This window comes from Crocodylus porosus, unplaced genomic scaffold, assembly GCF_001723895.1.
Source record: "Crocodylus porosus isolate Cpor-Errol unplaced genomic scaffold, CroPor_comp1, whole genome shotgun sequence".
Lineage (NCBI taxonomy): Eukaryota > Metazoa > Chordata > Crocodylia > Crocodylidae > Crocodylus > Crocodylus porosus.
The window spans coordinates 7208966-7229341 of NW_017728935.1; the positions used below are offsets into that span (position 1 = coordinate 7208966).

Sequence of the window (20376 nt, forward strand, 5' to 3'; positions counted from 1 at the left end):
GCAAAGAAGAATTTTTCCAGCTATTTGAGTTGGTCTAATAAAAGATATCAGATTTACCCAAAGAACCTTGCTTCCCCCTTCCATGGCATTTATGTGGCTGCATTACCCGTATCACGCTATCCTAAAGCACCATCTAGTGGCTCCGTGGATGACACAGTTGAGATCAGATTTCCACAGAACACGCATCTAATAAATCGGCAGTTACATTAAAATTACTTTATTACTAAAATAACTTTACATTTAGTAAAGATACCGACTAACCTGCAGAGACCATGCTTCGGGTCCTCCTAGAGAAGGAAGTGCATAGTTAGGTTAGTGAAGGGAAGCAGCTAAGCAACTAAAGTTTTTCCCAGCAACTGTTGAGCAGACAGACATTTTCCGCATCGTTCTTGTCCAAGTTCTTTCTTTCCTTTTAGTTCAGGCTGCACTTGAAAATTGGGATCCCTGCACAATTCGGCAGGTGCATGACACCTTTAGAGAACAGGCTTAAAGAAATCCCACATGCACGGTTCCCAGTAAAACTGAGCCAGGCACAATCTTTTGGCTACAGTTACTTTTTCGTTTCCTAACTGAAAATCTTTCGGACAGAAGACGCCATCGGGACGTTCGGGGTTATCCGAGGACACTCCACTGCCCCGCTGCGAAGACTCGGCTCTCTTCTCACTTACTCGCATGTGCCGTGGTGGTCAGTCCTCCAAAGCTAATAGCATTTTAACAGTATAAGTCTGAAGAGGTGATCGGGTCCAGCAGATCTCCAACCTGTGCTGCTGCTCCCACTTGCACACAAAAATGAGGAGACAGCCTGATAAATACATGTGGGTCTCTCCATACCCTGTACTCTGTGAACTTGCGAAACAGAGATTATAAAACACATTCAACTCCCTATACACATTGCAACAAATTTACCAGCCTCTTCCGTATTTATATTGGCTGCAAGGTTCGTGTAAAAAAACTAATACCAGCTGGTTGCCTCTGTGCATTTGTATTCACTCAAAAAACAACTCAAATCCACCGTTTTGTTGGAGATGTTGAATGGAACACTTCATTCTTGGGCTCTTGCCCTTTAGATTAACAAGGTTAAAACACACATTCCCCCAGTGAAGCATACAACTTTGTCAGACTGAAGATCGTAGTAAAAACTAGACCTTGATACAGTATTAAACTAAATTTTACATATAAAAATAATTGTACAGAGGGATATTTGCAGCAGAATACAGTCTTTAAACATCCAAAAGAATATACAAAACTATTTAAAAGTAGGCTGCTGTACTTTACTGCATAGTCTGCTTAAATACATCCAAGACAGGGGAGAGAAAAGACAGCTTGTTGGCATAACTGTAGAGTTGAGGGAAGAAATCACAGAAACACTTATTTAAAAAAAAAAAAAAAGAAGACAAAAGCCTAAAACCTGAAAACTGTAACAAAAAAAAAAAAACCACCCAAAAAAACACACCAACAAAATGAAAATGTACTAAAATTTAATTATTCATAAAAGCTGTAATTTAATCTGTGACATTAAAACACAAGAAGCAATATTAGAGTTGGTTTAGTATATTATATATTTTTGCTTTGAAAGCTATAGAAATCAGTTATCCCAGTTTTTTCCTATAAAAGACCCATTTTTCCAAAGCATTATGCACAAACATTTTAATTAGAATATAATGGCAGAATGAAAATTATAATCCATAACTTTTAAATATAAAATGAAGTCAAATGACTCAAAAAGTTATTTGCTGCAGTGAGTTCAAAGGGAAATTTCATATCATATATATCTATATAGTTTATAGATATAAAGTATAATGGCTGAACATTTTTAGTGCTTGATGGGGAAGAATTATGATAAAAAGATCAATATGAAATTGTAATTATAGTAGCAATACCTAACATTTGAAATGCATCCATGCTCTTTTGTATAATCATACACTAGAGTCAATTATATTTATCTTCACATCTGTTAACTGCTATTGCAAGGAGAAATACTATTGTCTTAATTTTCCAAGAGATATACACAGAGCCATTCCTTTTTCCAGGGACCTTGTGCAAACCATGATAGGATCTAAATTCTTCACATAATATATAAAAACAAGAGAAGCCTCTTCAGATATGTCGTTAATTTATGTCATTTTTTTTGAAGTCTGGAATGCTGGCACTTTCCAATTGGGCAACAGTTCTTCATTCCTGCAATCTAGAATATGTAAAAACGGAGAGAAGGGGGAGGGGAGGGGAAAGAGTTAAAACTTAAAAAAAAATATTGAGGAGATGAAAGATGTTAAATAAAAGGTTTCAATATTCTTCCTGATTATCAGCCATAAAAGGGAAAGCAGAACAAGCACAGTGTTTTGCCAAAGAAGGGCTATTTCACTTCGTTGCACTGATTTACATGTACATTTATATATATCCGGCTCCAACTTATGCTGGAAATCCATAACACAGCACCACAGCAGTCTGGCGCATATGTTGCATTTACAACGACCACATCTCCTGCTAAAAAACATCCTTTGTGTGTAATGTGTTAAGTTACCTCCTGGTAGCTTAGGCTGCAACAAGCCGATTATTTAAACCACAATAAGAGGAAACTTAGGGCGGAAGCACAATGGAAAATCTGGTACTCTGAGCACCTGTATCAGACTGAGGGGCAATATTAGTACGCTAACTAGTAGCGAATAAAATACCTTGCCCGCAAAACTATATGTGCACTTTCTCACCAGTAAGCGGCAATGTTATCTGCACGTGGCGTGCAGATACTCAGCCTGTGCTAAAGCGGCAAGTGGAACACATCTGTTATGCTACTAAACATATCAGCTCCATCTTATCATTGCATTTGTTCCAGTGAAAATAAGCTGGCTGAAGTGAGGCTGCTGTTACGCCCTGGCAGCCAAAAATGTAAGCTGGACAGATATGTTGACAGACCAGGAGATGGCACCCCAGCTAAACGTCAGCAAGAAACCCGAGTTCAAGCAGGCCCAAGGTGCAGGAGGAAGGCAAAGGGGCGGGAAATGCTCTTCCTTTCTTTTTTAAGCCTTCTTCCCCAACAGAGCTTAGCCCATGTGAACCTCACATGAAAATCACTGGCCAAAACATGTCAAAGCCCCACAATAAGAGAAGCCAACAGGGTAGTCAGGAGGCTGCTCTCAGACCAAGTAGCCTGGGACCTGTATCAAAACCAGATGCTTTGACACGGTTTGACACTGCAGCAAGGCAGAGGAGAAAGCAAGGCTGCCTTCGAAATCTTTTTGGCCCCAAGCCGCATGGCTGTGGAGGGACAAACAGCAGAGGCGCCTCTCCTCCTGGAAAGCCCTACCCTTCCACTGGCAGGACTGAAAAATGTGCCTCATTTCACAGATCACAAAAAAGCAAGATCCACTACCTGCGAGGCTGTTTGGGACTGACAGGGCCAGAGAAGTGTATGTTGATGTCCGCAGGGGACACGGGCAAGGTGATACCCCCTATCCAAAGCCTGAAGCTTGAGGAAACACTTCTAAGAGCACTTTACAGCAGCTCTCAGCTCCCCGACTGCCATGCCAAGATACACAGGAAGGATATTTATAGTGCATATCCAAGCCTTGGGATTTTTTTGGTGGGCTGCTTTTCATCTCTTTGCCAATGAAACCCATGTCCTGCCCACACCGATTTGCAATTGTCCTCACATCTTTTAGCAGCCGCAGCAACACTAGGGGCATGGCAGGCCCCGGGATTTCAGAGCAGAAGAGGTGCCAAAGTAAGGGCTCTGGGTTTTTGGCAGTCAGGTGCTCACCTCTTACCTGGCTCAGAGCTGCTGCGTAGTGGGGATCTAAAGCAGCAGACATGTTTTCTTTTTAGGCTTCTTCTTTTCCACTGGTGTTTTTCTGTTTATCTGTCTGACCAGGTCATAAAAGATCTGAAAGGGAAAAGGGCATTTAGCACAGCGCAAGGCAAAGGCATGACACCTGCAATACGCATGGGTCAAACCCAGCTGCTTGGCAAGCTGGCACCTCTCTCTGGTGGCTCCAAACGCCTGCTTCCGCAATCAAACCTTGCAAGCACCTAAAGCCATTACGGAGCAGCACGTGGAGTGAGCTCAGGACAGTTTGCATGCACCGAAGGTAGCTTAGTTCACCTCTGCCTGTCTCAGGCAACGACAAGCCCCCCATGTCCATGTCAGAGCAGCGAAGAGCTGCTATTATTTAAACCAGGATGCAAATGGCAAGCTGATTGAATTGGTTCAGCTCAGTACAGGGGCATCCTGACTATAATCCCTTTGTTTTGGACCTGCTAGAAGCAGGCCAGAAGGTAGCAAAAGCCCCTGCATTGGCCTGACGCCCCTGAGAATCACCTTGACGTTTGCCTCTCAGGCTAATCTAGTTTGGCTTCACGGCAGCTTTATTCCAGACACCCCGCCAAAGCAGGCCCAGCACGGTGAGACGCTTAGCCCTCAATATATGATGCTCGTCTTTAAAGTAGTCTCTGTTGGTCTGTCCTTCAGGAGGGCCACGTTCTACGTTGCAGTTCTGCTGTGCGCACTGGGACAACTGGAGACGCACCACATTGCCTCCTGTACTTCAAACCCTCCGGAGACCGCAGGCTTGACTGATACAAGTAGCAAAACGCAGCAACATATCTGCCCAGAGCCCAGACTCATCCGGGAGATGCCACTTTTGGTGTCTAAAGCTGCACAGGTTCGTCTCTTGAATGCCTTTGCTGCAACTGCCTTTTCCCGCCGGGAGGCTTGGCTTATTCATGGCAAAACGAGCTTTGCGGGGACGCTGCCGCCTACGTCACGCTATCAAAGAGTTCCGCATCCCCTCGGAAAAACCCACCCAGCTCATTGTCTGCGTCTTCCCTTCCCCGGTGCGGCTGATGGCTCACAAATTCCTGCCGATCCCAAGGAGCTTTAAGGGAAAAAAAAAACTAGCTGTGTATATAAACAGCAACATCTGGAAATCGGATACTGTCCTGATGTTATCTCCTCTAAAGCACCGAAACAAAGTGAAAATGGTTTGAATGTGACCACAGAGGCAGCACCGTGTTCAAGTTTTAAAATAAAATAGTTTGAAGGTCTACATTTCTCTCGCTCCCTCCCTGCTGGGCTTGTTCCACAGCTTGGCACCGTCAGCTGCAGGCAAAGACAGCAGCTTGTGCTCCACTAAGGTCAAGCCACCAGCTTTTTCCTAGCAGCTAGACATGGTTCGGCATTTAAAGAATACGGGCAAGATAGGAAAACAGGAAGTTACTGCAGGGAAAAGGGCGGCATGCTGAAAGGAGTTTTGTCTGCTGGTGAGCAGTATTTAGTTTTTACTAACCAGGAGCAAGGTGTCTTTTGTAAGTGATTCTGGATATCCCCTGCCAGAACCGCTGCAAGTGGAGAGCATGCAACCCTTACAGCAGCCAGGTAAGCAGGCAAAAATGTAAGCAACTCCCAAATCACTAACTGCTTGGCCATATCTTTTGTATGAGCTGTGTAGGGGTGAAAATTTGACAAAGGGGCTGCATAGACCGTCATCATACAAGAGCGAGACTCTCTAAACACTGCAAGTCAGAGAAATGTGATAAGAAAGAAACTGCTACTAAGTGCAGCAGCTGCTTTTCCAAGAACAACACTAAAAGTTTACAGTATCTGTGATAGGTTTTATAAGTTTCATTTTTAGATAATGAAAAGTCCAACAATAGCCAGAAAAATCAAGGATCCAATGCTTCCTCTGTTTAAGGATTTCTTAAAACAAGCAAACATCACAATAGGCTGCTTTAGAAATGCAGTGTTCCTCTGCTTTGATTTCCCTGGCTTTTTTTTGTCTATTGTAACCAGACTGCAGGGAAAAAAGAAGCATCGTGTTCAGCGCTGTCCCGCCAGAGACAGATACCATGAGGACAGGCACCAAGCAAACTGGCATAATGGAAGTTTTTAAAAGCATCCTGGTAGCTACAGGCCAAGGAAATCCTAAAGTACTCTAGTAGCGGCCCATAGGCAAACGCATATGGCAATGACACAATCTTAGCTAACCAGAGGCCCACAAACTGGGCTGGGCTGCAGTGAGAAAACTCAGCATGCAAACCGGTTCATAATTAATAAAAAAAAGGCCAAAAATTATGATTGTAGTAATTAAATGAATGCCCACAATACTCATGTTCCCCGTATGACCATGCAGCACAGGGCCTGGAAACATGAATCACTCAGTAGGGCTGATTCTATTGCAACTCGTGAGCAACTGAGACAAGCAGTCACAAGACAATTAAACATATCCATTGGCTACTACTGAATCTCTGCCTGCCTGCGCAGTTCCTGGGGTTTCCTGAGGTGTTTATGGCTAAAGAGCATTTTGTTTCCAACGTGTAGTCTGTGAAGATCTTATGCGTTTTCCATAAAACGCATGATTTCCCGAGTGCTCTGCACAGGACGCGGGAATGCGCTGTGAAACGTACACTCTGGTTGCACCGATTTTCACCAAATCGCCCACTCTGTGCACGTGTGAATTATAGGACGCTGGATGACACGGACCTGCGGGCTGACCCAGTGTGGCATTTCTCATGTTCTTGCATCCTAGTAAAGATCACACCATGTCGAGGCCCAGAAGCTTCACTGCAATCTGAGTTTTCATACAGGTTTAAAACTAACATGGAGAGTTTCCTTTCCAGACTGAGTACAGCTCGCTGAGCTACCCGGACTGAGGCAGACTCTGGTAGATACTTTATGTTGGCTGAATTTAAGGGCCGCTGGAGCTGGAACCGGTGCAGCTTGGAGGACCCTTCCCGTTCTAGCTTGACAGCTTAAGTGCTGGCACTTGGCACAAGCTGCCAATTCACTTCTGGGCCCAGTCCAAGATCCTGTTGCTTTGCCTTATCTTCCAAGCCCCTCAAGGGGCTCAGCTATCTCTTGGCACCTCTGGTAGTCAGAGTTTTCTGTGAGGCTATGGGATTTAGTCCTACTGGAGGCTGGGCAAAACCAGAGGGTCCAAAGCTGCTTATCTGAGAAGGCAGGGCAAGGCACGCCTATTTGCAAAGGGATTTCTCAATTTAACTTGTCAAAAGCCTACCTGGACAACACACCCCTGCTGGGACTTGGCCACAGGCAAACAGCGGCTTAAGGGAGGAAAAACCTCTTGCTTTTAGAGGAACGAGGTGTCAGCTGTGTAGGGCACCCAGATGCTGCAGTACCTGAGAAAGCAAATGACTGAGCCCATATGCTATATATTACTAATGATGGGGAAAGAGAAGACGTAACCATTCAGAAGACTGCTATCTTAACAAACAACGTCTCTTTTTAGGGAAAAAATCCAAACTTGATTCCAATTGAAATTCCCCCAGTAGAGAGGGCTTCCTGGAGGTCTTCTGCTGTCTATACTTTGCCAGATAAGCTAAGCACGCTGCATCAGGCATTTAGCCCAGGAAGGCTCACTACTTTGCTAGTTAAGGGATGGAGCAGAGGAGACTTCTTTGCAAACAGCAGTTCCAGGACCTGAAGGGACTGGCAGTGCTTCTTACACCTTTGCAGCCTGGGGCTCCAAAACGCACCAGAAATCTAGTGGACGAGGAGGTATCAAATCATCTTCCTACCACATTAAACTGGTACTTACACTAGCCGGGAAAAGGCAACACATACACGGACAGAAACAATCCATTACTGCCTGGCAGCGGACCAGCGGGTAGTTACCTCGTTAACGTTGATTTTAGATTTTGCAGACGATTCTAGAAAGGCACAGTTACACCACTGTCTTGCTAAGTTTTGACCCTGTTCTTTGCCGACTACACGTTCATCTTCCAGGTCACATTTATTGCCAACCAGAATCATTGGAACCTGGGGAGATGACAAAAAAAAAAAAAGAAAAAAAGTGAGCATGAGAAATACATAAGCCAACACTGTTTGGACTCTCTCCCCACCTCCCAAGTGTTTTTCTCCCCTCTTTCTTTGTTCAACAGAAAACAGGCTCAAGTAAAATACAAAAAGGATATACATACATACAAATGAACTTATGCATGAATGTATACAAATACATGCATACCCATGCCTGCATGTATACGTATATATGTAAAACCCATACACACACAGCTGCAACTGAACTAACATGGTAGGTTATATTTTGAGGTTGCAGAAAAAGAGAGAGGAGAAAAAAATAAAATAAAGTCCATGCGCGCACGCCCAAAGCTCAATGATAATTATTTGTGGTGCGGATGACAAACAGCGACGTTTCCATTTGAGGAGGTTAAATTAGGCTAGCTGTATTTTCTGGGGCCTATACTTAAAACCCCACAAGTCAAAAAAAATTACTCCGTGGCCTTTCAAAGCCTTGGTGCGAGGTCAGCCAGCCTGCCAGCTGAGCCTATTTGAGACAGCAGTGTGTGCAGCATGTCGCGAGGCACACGTGGGCTGTCAACCCTCCTGACTTGCTCTGTCCTGCGTAGCTGGTGTCAAACCATAGGAAATAAATGCGCCACCCTTTGGAAAGCCCTGCTCTGGATATATGGGATGGGAGGAAGTAGTTTTAGCCACCTAGAAGGGTCGTGCTGCCATGGGAGCTGGCTGTCCACACTGGAAAGGCAGGACTGCATCGTCTCACAAGCACGTGGCCTCACATACACAAGACCAAACGAATTCGGCACGGGCAGATGCAAGCAATCGCCGACTGGCATTTTCTACATTAAAGTAAATGAACTGTCACTACTCGTCACGGAACAGAGGCACCAGGGTCTTAATTAGCAGGACCGCTCAACATGCCGCTTATTCCTGTAATTGCAACGCTGCCAATAGATCATTTTGTTTTAACGTCAAAAACTGTGCTCGCTGTGCTGAGCCTTGTAGGAAGCCTGCAGCGACCAAGCGCAGGCTCGCTGCTCTGCTGGAGAGGGTCAGTGAACGGAGACTGCTGCCCATATATGAGATGCAGGCAAATCACCTGTGAAACAGCCTACTGAAGGATTAACCACTCCTCCTCATCAAGCTGCCCGCTGTCCAAGGTGTGCATACGGAGCTACCTTAGGAGGGACTAAGTGCCTAGAGGAAACCTGGCCTTCTGCTACATTACAGAAGGAGAGTTAGGAAAAACACAGTACCCTTAGTAAAGTGACATTGGTTACTCTAATTACTTGCAAATAAATCAGGAATATTAGACTGAGAAGACCAGTCTTTAAGTATATCCAAATAACTGGAAAATTTCTCCTTTATCAAGCCAGGAGAGACAATGGCAGAAACAAAGAGGTCTCCAATAGAGAGACTAAACTGGCCACAATTTTTATATTTGTAAGCTCTCTGGGCCTGGGCAATATTTATCTCCTATGCTGTACTGAGCCAAGCCAGCTGTCGGCATGCAATAAGGTATAACATTTTTCAACTCAAGTAATAGCACTGTAAACTCTAAGGACTATAAGCATCGAGCCACTCCAGCAAGTAACTGACTGTGTTAAGAAATTAAAAACACAAACCTCTCAGGATTACAAATTCAGCCAGGAACCTCTCTTTCATTAAAAGCTTTCTAATCAACATCTTTGAGATAGGAACAACATAAGGTATTCCCTGGGGGTTTTCCTGTTTCTCCTCAACATTAAGGTCCTCAGCAGGCCAGGAGCTCCCCAGAAGAGGCCACCTTGAAAGCGGCAGGGAGCAAGCCCCAAGATGCTGGCCTGACTTTTTATTTAAAATGTATAAAAATGCTAAAAGAAAGTGATGCTCGCTATGACACGATGTACCTCTGTTCTATATCTCCTGTCAGATTCCTCCTACATCTTCATGAAAAGCTGCAGCAGAACACACTTCACATCTGGCTGTTCCCTATTCACTCAAAATCCTCAAAGAACCAGAGATTTCTTCCCTTTACTCTGAGCTGAGCTGAGATTTGTGTGACGTGCAAAATTTAAAAGCAGGCTTTAAAGAATTGTGCGCAATACAAGCCTTAACAGTATTAATACTTGAAGCCTGCTTTTCAATTTTGCGTATCACATGCCTTCTCAACACATGAAACGTCTCTGGGTCCCCTGAGCATTTTGAAGTGAACAGGTAAGAGCTAGCTCTGTGGTGCTTTCCTTCCACAAAGCATGCACTACTGGTTTTCTTTGAGCTATGTAAAAGCAGAGACAAAGTTATTCAACTGCTTACAGTGAGTATGTATACCACTCCCTTTCCTGGGGTATTTACACTTTTTGCATACAAAACCTGCATTTTCCAGACGGAAAATAAAGTTACTGTCCACTTCCTGAAACCAGCTGGACAACACAGGAACATCTGCCAACTATTTTAACGCTGCATTTTGCACTAAATTGGTCTCAAAGTTCGCTACATTTGAGACTCATTTTCATTTGAAGCACAAAACAATACAGTTTCAACTTTTTTGTGACCAAAGTTTTGCTTTCTGCACCAAAAACCTGCAAGTCAAAGACAAGAGACAAAACCTCCATTTCAGATCAAAGCCTTGCACCCTACACAATGTAGGTACATATTCAAAATGGCACGGGCGTCATCTTTAGTGTTGTTTCCAAAAGGAACGTTACTTTCCCCCCCCGGACATGGAAACATGAATTTCAACCAAGCAACTAAGATGAATAAATCAATTTTACTGGGGTTTTGTGGTAGCCATGTTGGTCTAAGGACAGAGGCAGGCAAGGTCCTTTGAGTAGATGTGATATCTTTTATTAGACCAACCGTGTAGTTGGGAGAAAGTTCCAGCTACTCAGTTGGTCTAATAATAAAAGATATCATATCTACTCAAAGGCCCTTGCCTGCCTAAATCAATTTTAGATAGTCAAACCAATATTAAAGCAATGATTTCCACTGTTAGGTTAACTCAACCAGAATACAGATGCCACTGCTAGCAATGTAGCTACTTGAACAGCTCAGTACTTTGACCTAAATGCTAATAAAAGCATCATGTTACCAGGGTTTTATGCAAGCATAATCCCCACCTAAATGCAGATTAGTTTTACTTAAATAAAAGTTTAGCCAGTTAAACCAAAGAGGGTATCAGAGCCATTTGAAAACAAGGTAGCCAAAGATAAGGAACAATGACATTTTAAAGGCAGGAACAAAAGTTGAGACTCCCTCAATTTGTTCAGCACCAAGGGACCATTTATCTTTCTCCAGCACAGCGTACTATGTTGTTCAAGCTGCTCTTTTCTAAAAGGCTATTTACATACAATGCCTAATCGTGACCCAGGCTCTATTTACTGATCCTTAGCACTGCAGTAACTGGATAGAGTGTAAGAAGATAAGGAAACATGAATGACAGGCTACCTCTAGTGTCCCAGGTCTCTGACAAGGGACTGATACAAACTGAAGGCAATCAGCTTCAAAGAGAGCAGCTACTTTTAAACCATCAGTGGGAGTATGCAAACTTCTTCACACCCCTCTGGGCAGCTCTTTTAATAGGTTACTAACACTGTTAGTCCTAAGATTTTAAAATTTCAACTTCGTCCCATCTAACATTCAACAAATGAAAAGGTCACATAAATCTGAATATTTCAGCCCAGCTGCTCCACAACCCACCTGCAACTTCAGCCCCAAGTTATAAGAAATATACAGTGAAAAAAATCCACCATGGAATGGAAATGGTCCAGTGGAAAAGTAGCAAAGCTTTGAAACAAACGTTTAAGAGGGTTCAGAGACATGGCCTTTACATCGTGGCAAATCATTTACTTCTATTACATAAAAAAAGGAACAAGGCATCACCACTCAATGCAGGTTGTGTTCTAAAACTATGATTTTATTAAAAACTGCTATGAAGCCAAATAAGAATGGTACTCTATCACTAGCCAAGACTTTCAAAAGAATAAGCTGCTTGCCAACACAGGACTGGACTTGATAACCCCCTGTAAGAAACCCCTTCCAGACCTACCATACATTCCTAAAGAAAATTCTTTAATGCACACAACTGCTAGATTTCCTGGGCATCGCAAGCGTTTTTGCAAACAGTGATTTTTGCAATTGCATAGTGCAGTCAACAAATACACTGCCCCACATGTCAAACTTCAGGCATTATAAGCACCCTATGAAGTGTGCCCCTGCCACATAGAGGCACATTCAGGAAGAACAAGGACATTCTGAGTTTGAAACCAGAATTTCCATCCCTGGGTGCCTGCAATTAGGTCACCCATTGGCAAACACTTGAGAGTGGCAGGCTTTTTTGGGACCGCCGAACGCCCAACATCACTGTAGTCAAAGAGAACTACCAGCCCTACATCTCTTTTAAATCAGGAGGCATATCTAGGTACTCAGACCTAGACTAGCAGCCTCTATTTCCACAAGGGAATACCTAAAATTCAGGCCTGAAATAATTTTCTTCTACCCTGGAAGTACTGCCATGTACATGCCAGTATATATAAAACCTACCAGCAGTGGACCATTTAAAAGAGTACAGTGTACATGAAACAGCCCAAGACAAACTAAGGTAATTCCATCTTGGCAACAAACATTACAAGATCAACCTTGAGGATATATATTCTATATTTTGTAAAAAGGAGCAGGGGAAAACTGTCAGCCAAGCTGTAACAACATGCTGTGCCAATGACAATAGTTTTATAAACTTCAAAAACTCAGAAACGCAGGACGCTGTTGCTGTTTGAGACGGAAGAACGATGGAAGCTGTAGAAATAGGAGCAACTGAACTTCAAAAAGGCTGAAGCAGCGTTTATGAAAAGCCCTGTGGACTGAAATGCTCTATTCACACCGGAGACAAGAGAACAAGGATTTGCCTTGGAACAGACACTGAGATAAAAAGGCTTTCAGCTGTGGGATACACACTGGCCAGGAATTAGAAGCAGTTGTGCATTTGATAGCCAATGTAAAAGTAAATTCTTGGTGGGCAGGTACCTCCAGCAAACACCAGCCTGCCTGAAGCCCTTCTGAACAGTCTCAGTCCCACAAACCAAAAGTCTAGGAAATCTGAACCATCAGACCTCAGAGGGCAACTGCAGTAGTAACTATCCTTAACAGAGTATTATGGATGAATTTCCACCTTATGAAGTTAGAGAAAAATACAGTAAAATGAGCTTAATTTTTAATAGGAATTTTACTTTCAATATAATCATATCTCAAGGGAAGTAAATGAGGATGTTCAAAACGGATACCATTAAAAACCAAATGGACAGATTTTCCAAAAAGTATGTAACAGTTCCCACCGTTCTCAGGAAAGAGCTATGAACTATAAAGCCCATTGCTAGGGAAGTGTCCTTCAGCCAGCAACTTGGTTCAAAAACAGATGACTGGTTATTTAGCTACAGAAAAAATTTCTGACAAAGCAAGAGCGTTTTACTTACATCTTCAGTGTCCTTAACCCGTAAAATCTGTTCCCTCAGGTCCTGTAAGTCATTAAATGTGGACTGTGCGGTAATAGAATATACTAGTGCAAACCCTTGACCATTCTTCATATAGAGATCCCTCATGGCTGTAAATTGCTCCTGTAATCAAACATTTTAAAAAGGTAATTAGCTATTTAATGCAGCTAATGAGCATTTAGAAAGGAATACTTTTATTGTAACAAGATAAGATTGTAGCAGCTAATCTAAATGCACGTTTCTACCCCTTGCAGAAATCCAAATGAAGCATAAGAATTTAATAAAAACATGAGTTCAACTCTCTCATTTCTGTTGTTTGCCTTAGGAGGAAGGGGGAGGTGGAAGTGTTCATGGAACAGGAAATAAAACAGAAAAAGCAACAGAATGAGAGATAAATTGCAGTGATAAATATGGACTAACATGCATCCTAAACCATAAAAAGAAGAATTAAGACCTAATCGCCATACTTGCACTGAACTTTTAGATATAGATGTGTTCTCTCCCAAATCAGTAAACCAGCCAAAAGCAACAGGAAGAGAACTGACACAGACTGTATGTTCAATCCCCTCTTACACTATTGGGCCTAGGTGTCACACATGGGACTCATGAAGACCAGTGCGTGGGAGAAAGAAGGTCCCAGCGAACATACACAATTACACAGCAGCCATTTGCAGTATGCAAACCTCTTGCAGGCTCAATGCAATGAAACATGAAGTTATTGCAAGGGCAGGTTAGGAAACCTATGCATCCAAGACCCGAGAGCTTTCTTTAGTCCAAGTCAGTGAAAAGAGCCTTTGCTAGAAATCCTAATAACAAGGCTTGGCATTTCTCTCGCTCTGTGCCACTCTCAACACCATGGTATTCAACTGCCTTGTAAAACAAACAGCAACTGTGTGTCAAGGCAACAGATCCTCCTCCCACAGTGCTCTCTCAACCATTACAGCCTGCCTGTTCAGTGGCACCTTCCCACAGGATGATGAAGTGGCACTGGGACAGCTTTTTGCATTTCCTTAAGGACCTTCTCAGATGGTGGATGGAGAGGGGATGAAAGAGCTTCACCTGGAGCAGGCTTGGGGGGAGGACTGACCTGGGCAGGAAGAGATGCCCAGCCAGGAGAGAAGAAATCCCATAGGCCTACGCCCAACTGTAACCTTTTGGCAAGAAGACAGGGCAAGGTGGCACTTTGAGAGTAACCAGTTACCCCATCCTGCCCTGCTTTTAGGCTAGCAGAAATAACTACATCTATTAACCTTTTGGTCATGGACGGAGGACTGGATGCAAGAACCTCACCCAACTTGCCTAAATGTTCTGGACATGCCCCTATTCATCCTGTCCTCTCTAGCAGGGGACCAACTGAAGGAGGAAGAGGAGGAGATGTCTCATTCAGCACTGTCTGGAGACAGGCCCCAGCATGGAGGCAGTAAATTGCAATGAGAAAGGAGGCATCAAGGCGAGGAAACCTGGCTTCATCTGTGTTTTTTAACCAAGCCCACTTCAGTGATTCAGAACCCTTCAAGTTGTACTCACAGCCGGATGTGATCCCACTCGGGTCACTCTTGCCTGTCCCCATACTGCTCATTCCATACACACAGGCCTTACCCTTAAACAGAGCTGCAAGCTCTTTGGGGCAGGGACCAGCCTGTCTTTGTGCACTTGAGCACTAGCTAGCACTCAGCTGACACAAGCACAGTAGCAAAGTATTCTGCAAATAAGAACCTACAAATGTTATCACCCTGTTATCAAGGCAGCAACTGATTTCTAAGAAGAGGTTTAGCACGCGGAGAGCTAACCCACTTGCTCCCTCTGGGAGAGAACTTTAGCTGTGTAAACCGCACCACACAGGTTTCTTTTGTTTTTGGCAGTGTTTTAGGTGTCAGGTTCACAACATGGTAGTTTAGAGTACCAGCAGCTATTGATTTGTGACATTAAAAGTTCCATAATGATTTGGAAGAGAAAATGTTCTTACCGTCCCTGCAGTATCGAGGATTTCAAGCATACATTGTTGACAGTCTACTTCCACTTGCTGGAGGAAAAGAGAAAAGAGACAAACAACATTAATGTTTTTCATACCTGCAAATGTGCCCTAGTTTTAGATACAGAGTCAAAACCCAAAAAGGCCTGTAATATCTATTGTCTTTTACATCTCCACTTCAAAAAACCCAAGCCAAAACTCAAACTCAGTTTGCAGCTACACCCTGGTATTTTCTAAGTGCTCTGCTCACTGAAAATTTTTTAGATCAAAGAAGTTAATTTCAGGAAAGGTAAATCTTAACTACAGAGCGCTTAACAGGGTTTTTAGATTTTAATTAGCAAATGCACAAAAAAAAAGCAGCGGGTCTTTTCAGCCTTCTGTTTTTGGGCCTTTAATTATGACAATTATTCTAATCTCTAAAACAATGGGACACTTTACATCAATCTGAGTGAAGAATGCAGCTCCACTGATACAGGAACAGAGCCACTTGTCAAGGCTTCTGATAATGCTTCTGCTTTGCAATTACAAGCTTACTTCCAAAAAGGCAGCGAAGAACTTTACATGCCTTCAAAATCAGCAGCGCTCATGTCAACTAAACACTCATGAGGTTGCTACTTAAAAGTAAAAAAAAAAAAAATACTATGCTTCAGTAATCAAATCTAGTGTGATATTTGTGGTATTTCCTTTACTTACATTAAGGAATGTTATAAATGCTGCTGAATGGCAAACGATGCCTTATTTAAGAGGAAGTAGAGTATGGTGAACTGGGCATGGAGGACACCAAGACCTAGGGTCTGCACAGTTCTCTATACCAGTGGTCTCCAAAGTGGGGTGGGCACACTGCAGGGGGTGCGCAAGACAATCCACTGGGGTGTGGCAAGAAACTATCAGAACTTCCATTTATATTTATATAAGCATACATATATTGGGGGTGCGTGCTCAAAAATTTTTTTTTTTGATAGGGGTGTGCAATCAAAGAAGTTTGGAGACCATTGCTCTATACAGCCATTGGATAAAGCCACATGGAACAATTTCCAGAACTGGGTCCTAAAGAGCCAATACTGTGACACCAAAAAGGATCCAACTGGACTTCTGTCATTCAAATTAAATTTCTATCAACTTGAGCTGGAATTTTGGAATTGTAACAGCTGTGATAACAACAAAAGGATAAGAACTTATAAAAGACTCAACAGAAATAATCACCATTTTATTTTTACCTTTCTATACGAATCTTCTATTGTGGGATCATATTTTTCAACAAAAATTCCCTGAACAAACTGTACAGTCTGCAAAAAAAAAAAAAAAAAAGAGAGAAAAAAGTTAAAGATGAAATTCAAATCAGGGAACTCTACTGTTCTTCAAGCAGCAGTTATTCAAAAACAGCCCATGGCATAAAGTTAGTATGGCTAACTCCAAGCAGTCAGAAATTTTGAGTCAGGCCTAAGGGAAAAAAAAAAACATTTCTCACAACTGTCACCCAAAAGGACGGCAAAAATGTATGCAACTTTTAATCAGGTTAAGCAGTGGGATATACGAAGCACCAAGCATGGCGAACGGCCAGCCAGATCTCTACTGATCCCACTGTTTGGGCAATTCTGAACACAGAATAATAGCTCCATTGTCAGTTGTGCTCGTCTTCCCTTCCCAGGGAAGTTCGTATAATCCCGAGAAGGCTGGGTCTGTGAACCACAAACACCTCAGCTGTTACGCTAGCTCTGCCACTGACTGGCCACGTAACCAAGGACAGCTGCAAGCACCATTCCTCATTTTCTTGGTAAGAATAAAATCTACATCACCTATACAGGAAGGTGCAGTAAATGTTTGCAAGGGTTTTTTGCAAATATAATAGTGGACAACTGCCAAGAATCTGGTACTTATTGCATCTCTTTAAAGTCAGGATAAATATACAAACTCACTCTCAAAAACAGCCTCTCTCACTCTTCTAGATAGAAACTCTCTTAAGTCACAACCTGGCACCCACAGTCTGTCCAAACAAAGGGAAGGCATTTTTGTTCACTAGGGATGAAACATGTTACCGCTCCTTAAACACGGAGTTTCAGGTATGGAAAGAGAACTGTATGGACAGTCATCTACAAAAGGCATTGCTGTATTCTGGAAACTGCGCTGTCTTAGATACAAGAGGTAGAAAACTGCTTTCTTCCTGTTCAAAATGTTTTCCTTCAGCGCTCCCTCTCCCAAGTCCTTCTGCCTCACCAGCCAAACCTATTCCATCCCCGAGAAGGATCAAAGCCCCCGTTCCCGTGACACTGCCCTACTATGCTGAGATGGAATCTCAGACCTGCCTTCAAATAAAAAGATCCCAGGAACACCATTATCTTCCGTAATGCAGTAAATGAGGTTATATAAGGCGCCAGAAGCCAAAGCATATGGAGCAGAAGTGGTTTAGATTGCACTGATCCCATGTCAGGATTTTTCAACACGGTACGATCCAAGAGGGTACCACTTGAAAACGCAATGCAGTCAGGTCCCAAAGCATACTATGAGTAATTATCCCATGTTTGCAAGTTAGGCTTCAGGACAGAAAAGAAGCAGGTTTAGCAGCTCCTGTCTCTCCAGTCACATCTGCAACACATTACTGTTTGTGATTTAACATATTTAATTTCTGTGGTTCTCCTATTACACATTAGACCATTTGCCAGTGGATACTGATGATACTATGGGCAGAAAGCCAAGATGCAGGAAACTGCTGTTTGTGAAGAATGCTTTTAAAATTACTTTTATTGGAAATTTTAACTCAAAATTATTTTACTTTAAAATAACATCCTCCTAAGGATTTTCTGCTAAGGATTTTCTCCTAAGGATTATCACTGCCAGGAGGCAGGAAAATGGGCTTCGTTGCACAAGAAGAGGCATTTTGGGAAGTTAAAACAGGAATTAGCAGTAGAAAAGCAAGATATTGTATTGGAATTCAACAGAGAAATGAAACACTGAATGTGAATACAATCTTCTTTACAATTTATTTCAGCGTAACTACTTGGAAGACAAGGAAACGTAAAGTAGCCACTAATAAACTTCTATTATAATGGCTTCTTTGAATCTCGTCCACAATACAATTTTAATTCCCACTCTGGAAACTCTCCTTTTCAGCTGCTTTTAAATAACTTGATGTTCATAAGCCAAATATTTTGTTCTCTCAGCAGTGCCAGCTGCTGACACGCACTTATTGTGTCCCATTATCAGTACGTCAGAGCAAAGTTGTATAGGCAGTATCTACACTGCCACACAAAGAGCTCGCTAAATTTCTATTTACCAGATTCCCTTCTCATTGCACCACCGGTAGTGATAAAGTCACTGACTTGAATTCACGTACTCCGATCTGCCCTGCTACCGAAGATACAAGACCCACACTCATCACATGCAATATTTATATTAAAGAAACGAACACAAAATTATATTTCTTGCATAGAAGTGGTCTAACTAGTTAATGGAGGCCTTAACTTAAAGGCTAAGCATTTACAAAAAAATCCCTCTAGTGCATATTCCAGTTACACAAAATGACCACTGGACAATTTAGCTTTTATATCTCAAATAAATGCAACATTTGCCTGACATTTTCTTTGTGCGTCTTATTGTACAGCTCCTAAATCAGGAACATTATAAGCCTTCCACAAACCAGCCCTCAAAGCGTACTGGCAAAAAATTCTCCATATTGACTGCTTCAGTTGCTGAGGGAGAACAGGGCTTTATGTAAAGATGTCATTTTTAAAAACAAAGTTCTACACTTGCACATTTGCCACCGGTTACTACCGGGTTTCTATTCCAGAGTGCATCGCACCAGCTGCATTATTTAGCAGCCTGATGTGCTTTACATCCCATCTCTCTCCTTCCGCATGCCCTTTGGACTCCATAGGCAATTTACCAAGTGCATTAGCTTCTCAGCTTCGCCCAAGTGAAAGGATCCAAGAAAAGACAACTTTTCTAGGACACAACCTCTGCTTGCACCTGACTTCTGCCCGGCTTCAGATAACCAATAAGCTATACCCATCCTGACAAGAAAAGCGACCAGGCCAATGGGTGTTTCTCTGAAGTTTCCACCAGTCCAGAGTCCGTTCGGCAGTGAGCTAGCTGGCTGACTGATTGGTGACAGACAGCAAAGCACCTACAGCAAGCGTCTGAAATCTCTCTTATAGTGAACTCACTGTGCTGTCAACACTGTAATGCAAACCACTCTGAAGAGGCAACTCCTCCTTCCACAGTGCTAGCTGCCATCAGGCCACTTTGATCCTTCTGTCGTTGGACAGGGAGATACTAAAAGGCTCCACTGAGCCGTCAGCCACCCACCAGCATGTAAGCCGATGGTCTTTGGGCTTCACTTCTACTGCAGGTTGCACATATACCCCTTGCAGATGTACATGCCTAACTATCTGCTATACTCTGCATGCTATATAGACTAAGTGAAATGTTAATTAATCTGGTGCAGTCCAATCAGTCTCTTCCTGGAAGATGCTCCACCTTGAAAGATTTGGAATCTTTTAAAAATCTCTTGCTAAGCTTGCAGCTACTGCAGTGGCTCAACAATTGGTAGCCAGACCCTGCAAGGTATCTGAAAAATTCTAAAAAGATCCCAACGTTGTTAGCAATATTTGTAAGCAGGCACAACCGATTCCCAAATGCCCTCAGACGTGCCAGTGATGTCAAGGTGACGTACTGACCAACGCAACTCACCAGAGCAGACTTCCCCACGCCTCCTGACCCGAGGACCACTAACTTGTACTCACGCATGATGTGGTCTGTTCAAATACTGACAACCTGAAAAATGGGAGACAAAACATGGCATTAGGCATGTGACTGCAAGCATCGTCGCATCATCTCAAAGCTGCTCTGCATCCTCCTGCAATATGCACAGCATGCATTGTACGGTCTCTGCAGCGGTAACAGGGAAACCTACTGCGATTTCACCCGGGAGCAGCAGGACTGGGAAGCAGTCTTTGGATGATTCGCTTCCTCCATCCACCACTGCCTCAGCCTTCACATCACGGAGCGTGTGGAAGGTTTTTTTCACTACTGTCTTCAGCAGGATGCCAGGCATGCAGTTGTGTTATTGTTACTTGTCTTTGTTTTAAAGAATTTTAATTATTCAAGCCTTCCAGGAAACTTGCAAGGTGTCTTCAATCCTGGAACTTGCTGCTTCCCCTAGGGCACCAAAACCTCAG

The 20376-nt window shown here is 43.0% G+C and overlaps 1 protein-coding gene across 6 annotated transcripts in view; it reads right to left on the minus strand.

Annotated features, from left to right (window-relative positions):
- Nucleotides 1-201: 201 nt before the first annotated feature.
- The window catches only part of RAP1A (RAP1A, member of RAS oncogene family), a 61520-nt gene continuing 41345 nt past the window's right edge, over nucleotides 202-20376 (minus strand). For 4 of the 6 annotated variants that reach the window (XM_019546839.1, XM_019546834.1, XM_019546838.1 and 1 more), the window contains 7 exons: nucleotides 19889-19972; nucleotides 16420-16488; nucleotides 15197-15253; nucleotides 13213-13353; nucleotides 7625-7768; nucleotides 3765-3877; nucleotides 202-2187 (listed from right to left, as the gene is read on the minus strand). In XM_019546839.1, coding sequence (XP_019402384.1) covers nucleotides 3791-3877; nucleotides 7625-7768; nucleotides 13213-13353; nucleotides 15197-15253; nucleotides 16420-16488; nucleotides 19889-19945 — 555 coding nt within the window. In that variant the 5' untranslated portion in view covers nucleotides 19946-19972 and the 3' untranslated portion in view covers nucleotides 202-2187; nucleotides 3765-3790. Of the gene's footprint in view, nucleotides 2188-3754; nucleotides 3878-7624; nucleotides 7769-13212; nucleotides 13354-15196; nucleotides 15254-16419; nucleotides 16489-19888; nucleotides 19973-20376 lie in introns of all 6 variants that reach the window. The other 2 variants (XM_019546837.1, XM_019546835.1) reach the window with 2 other exon arrangements.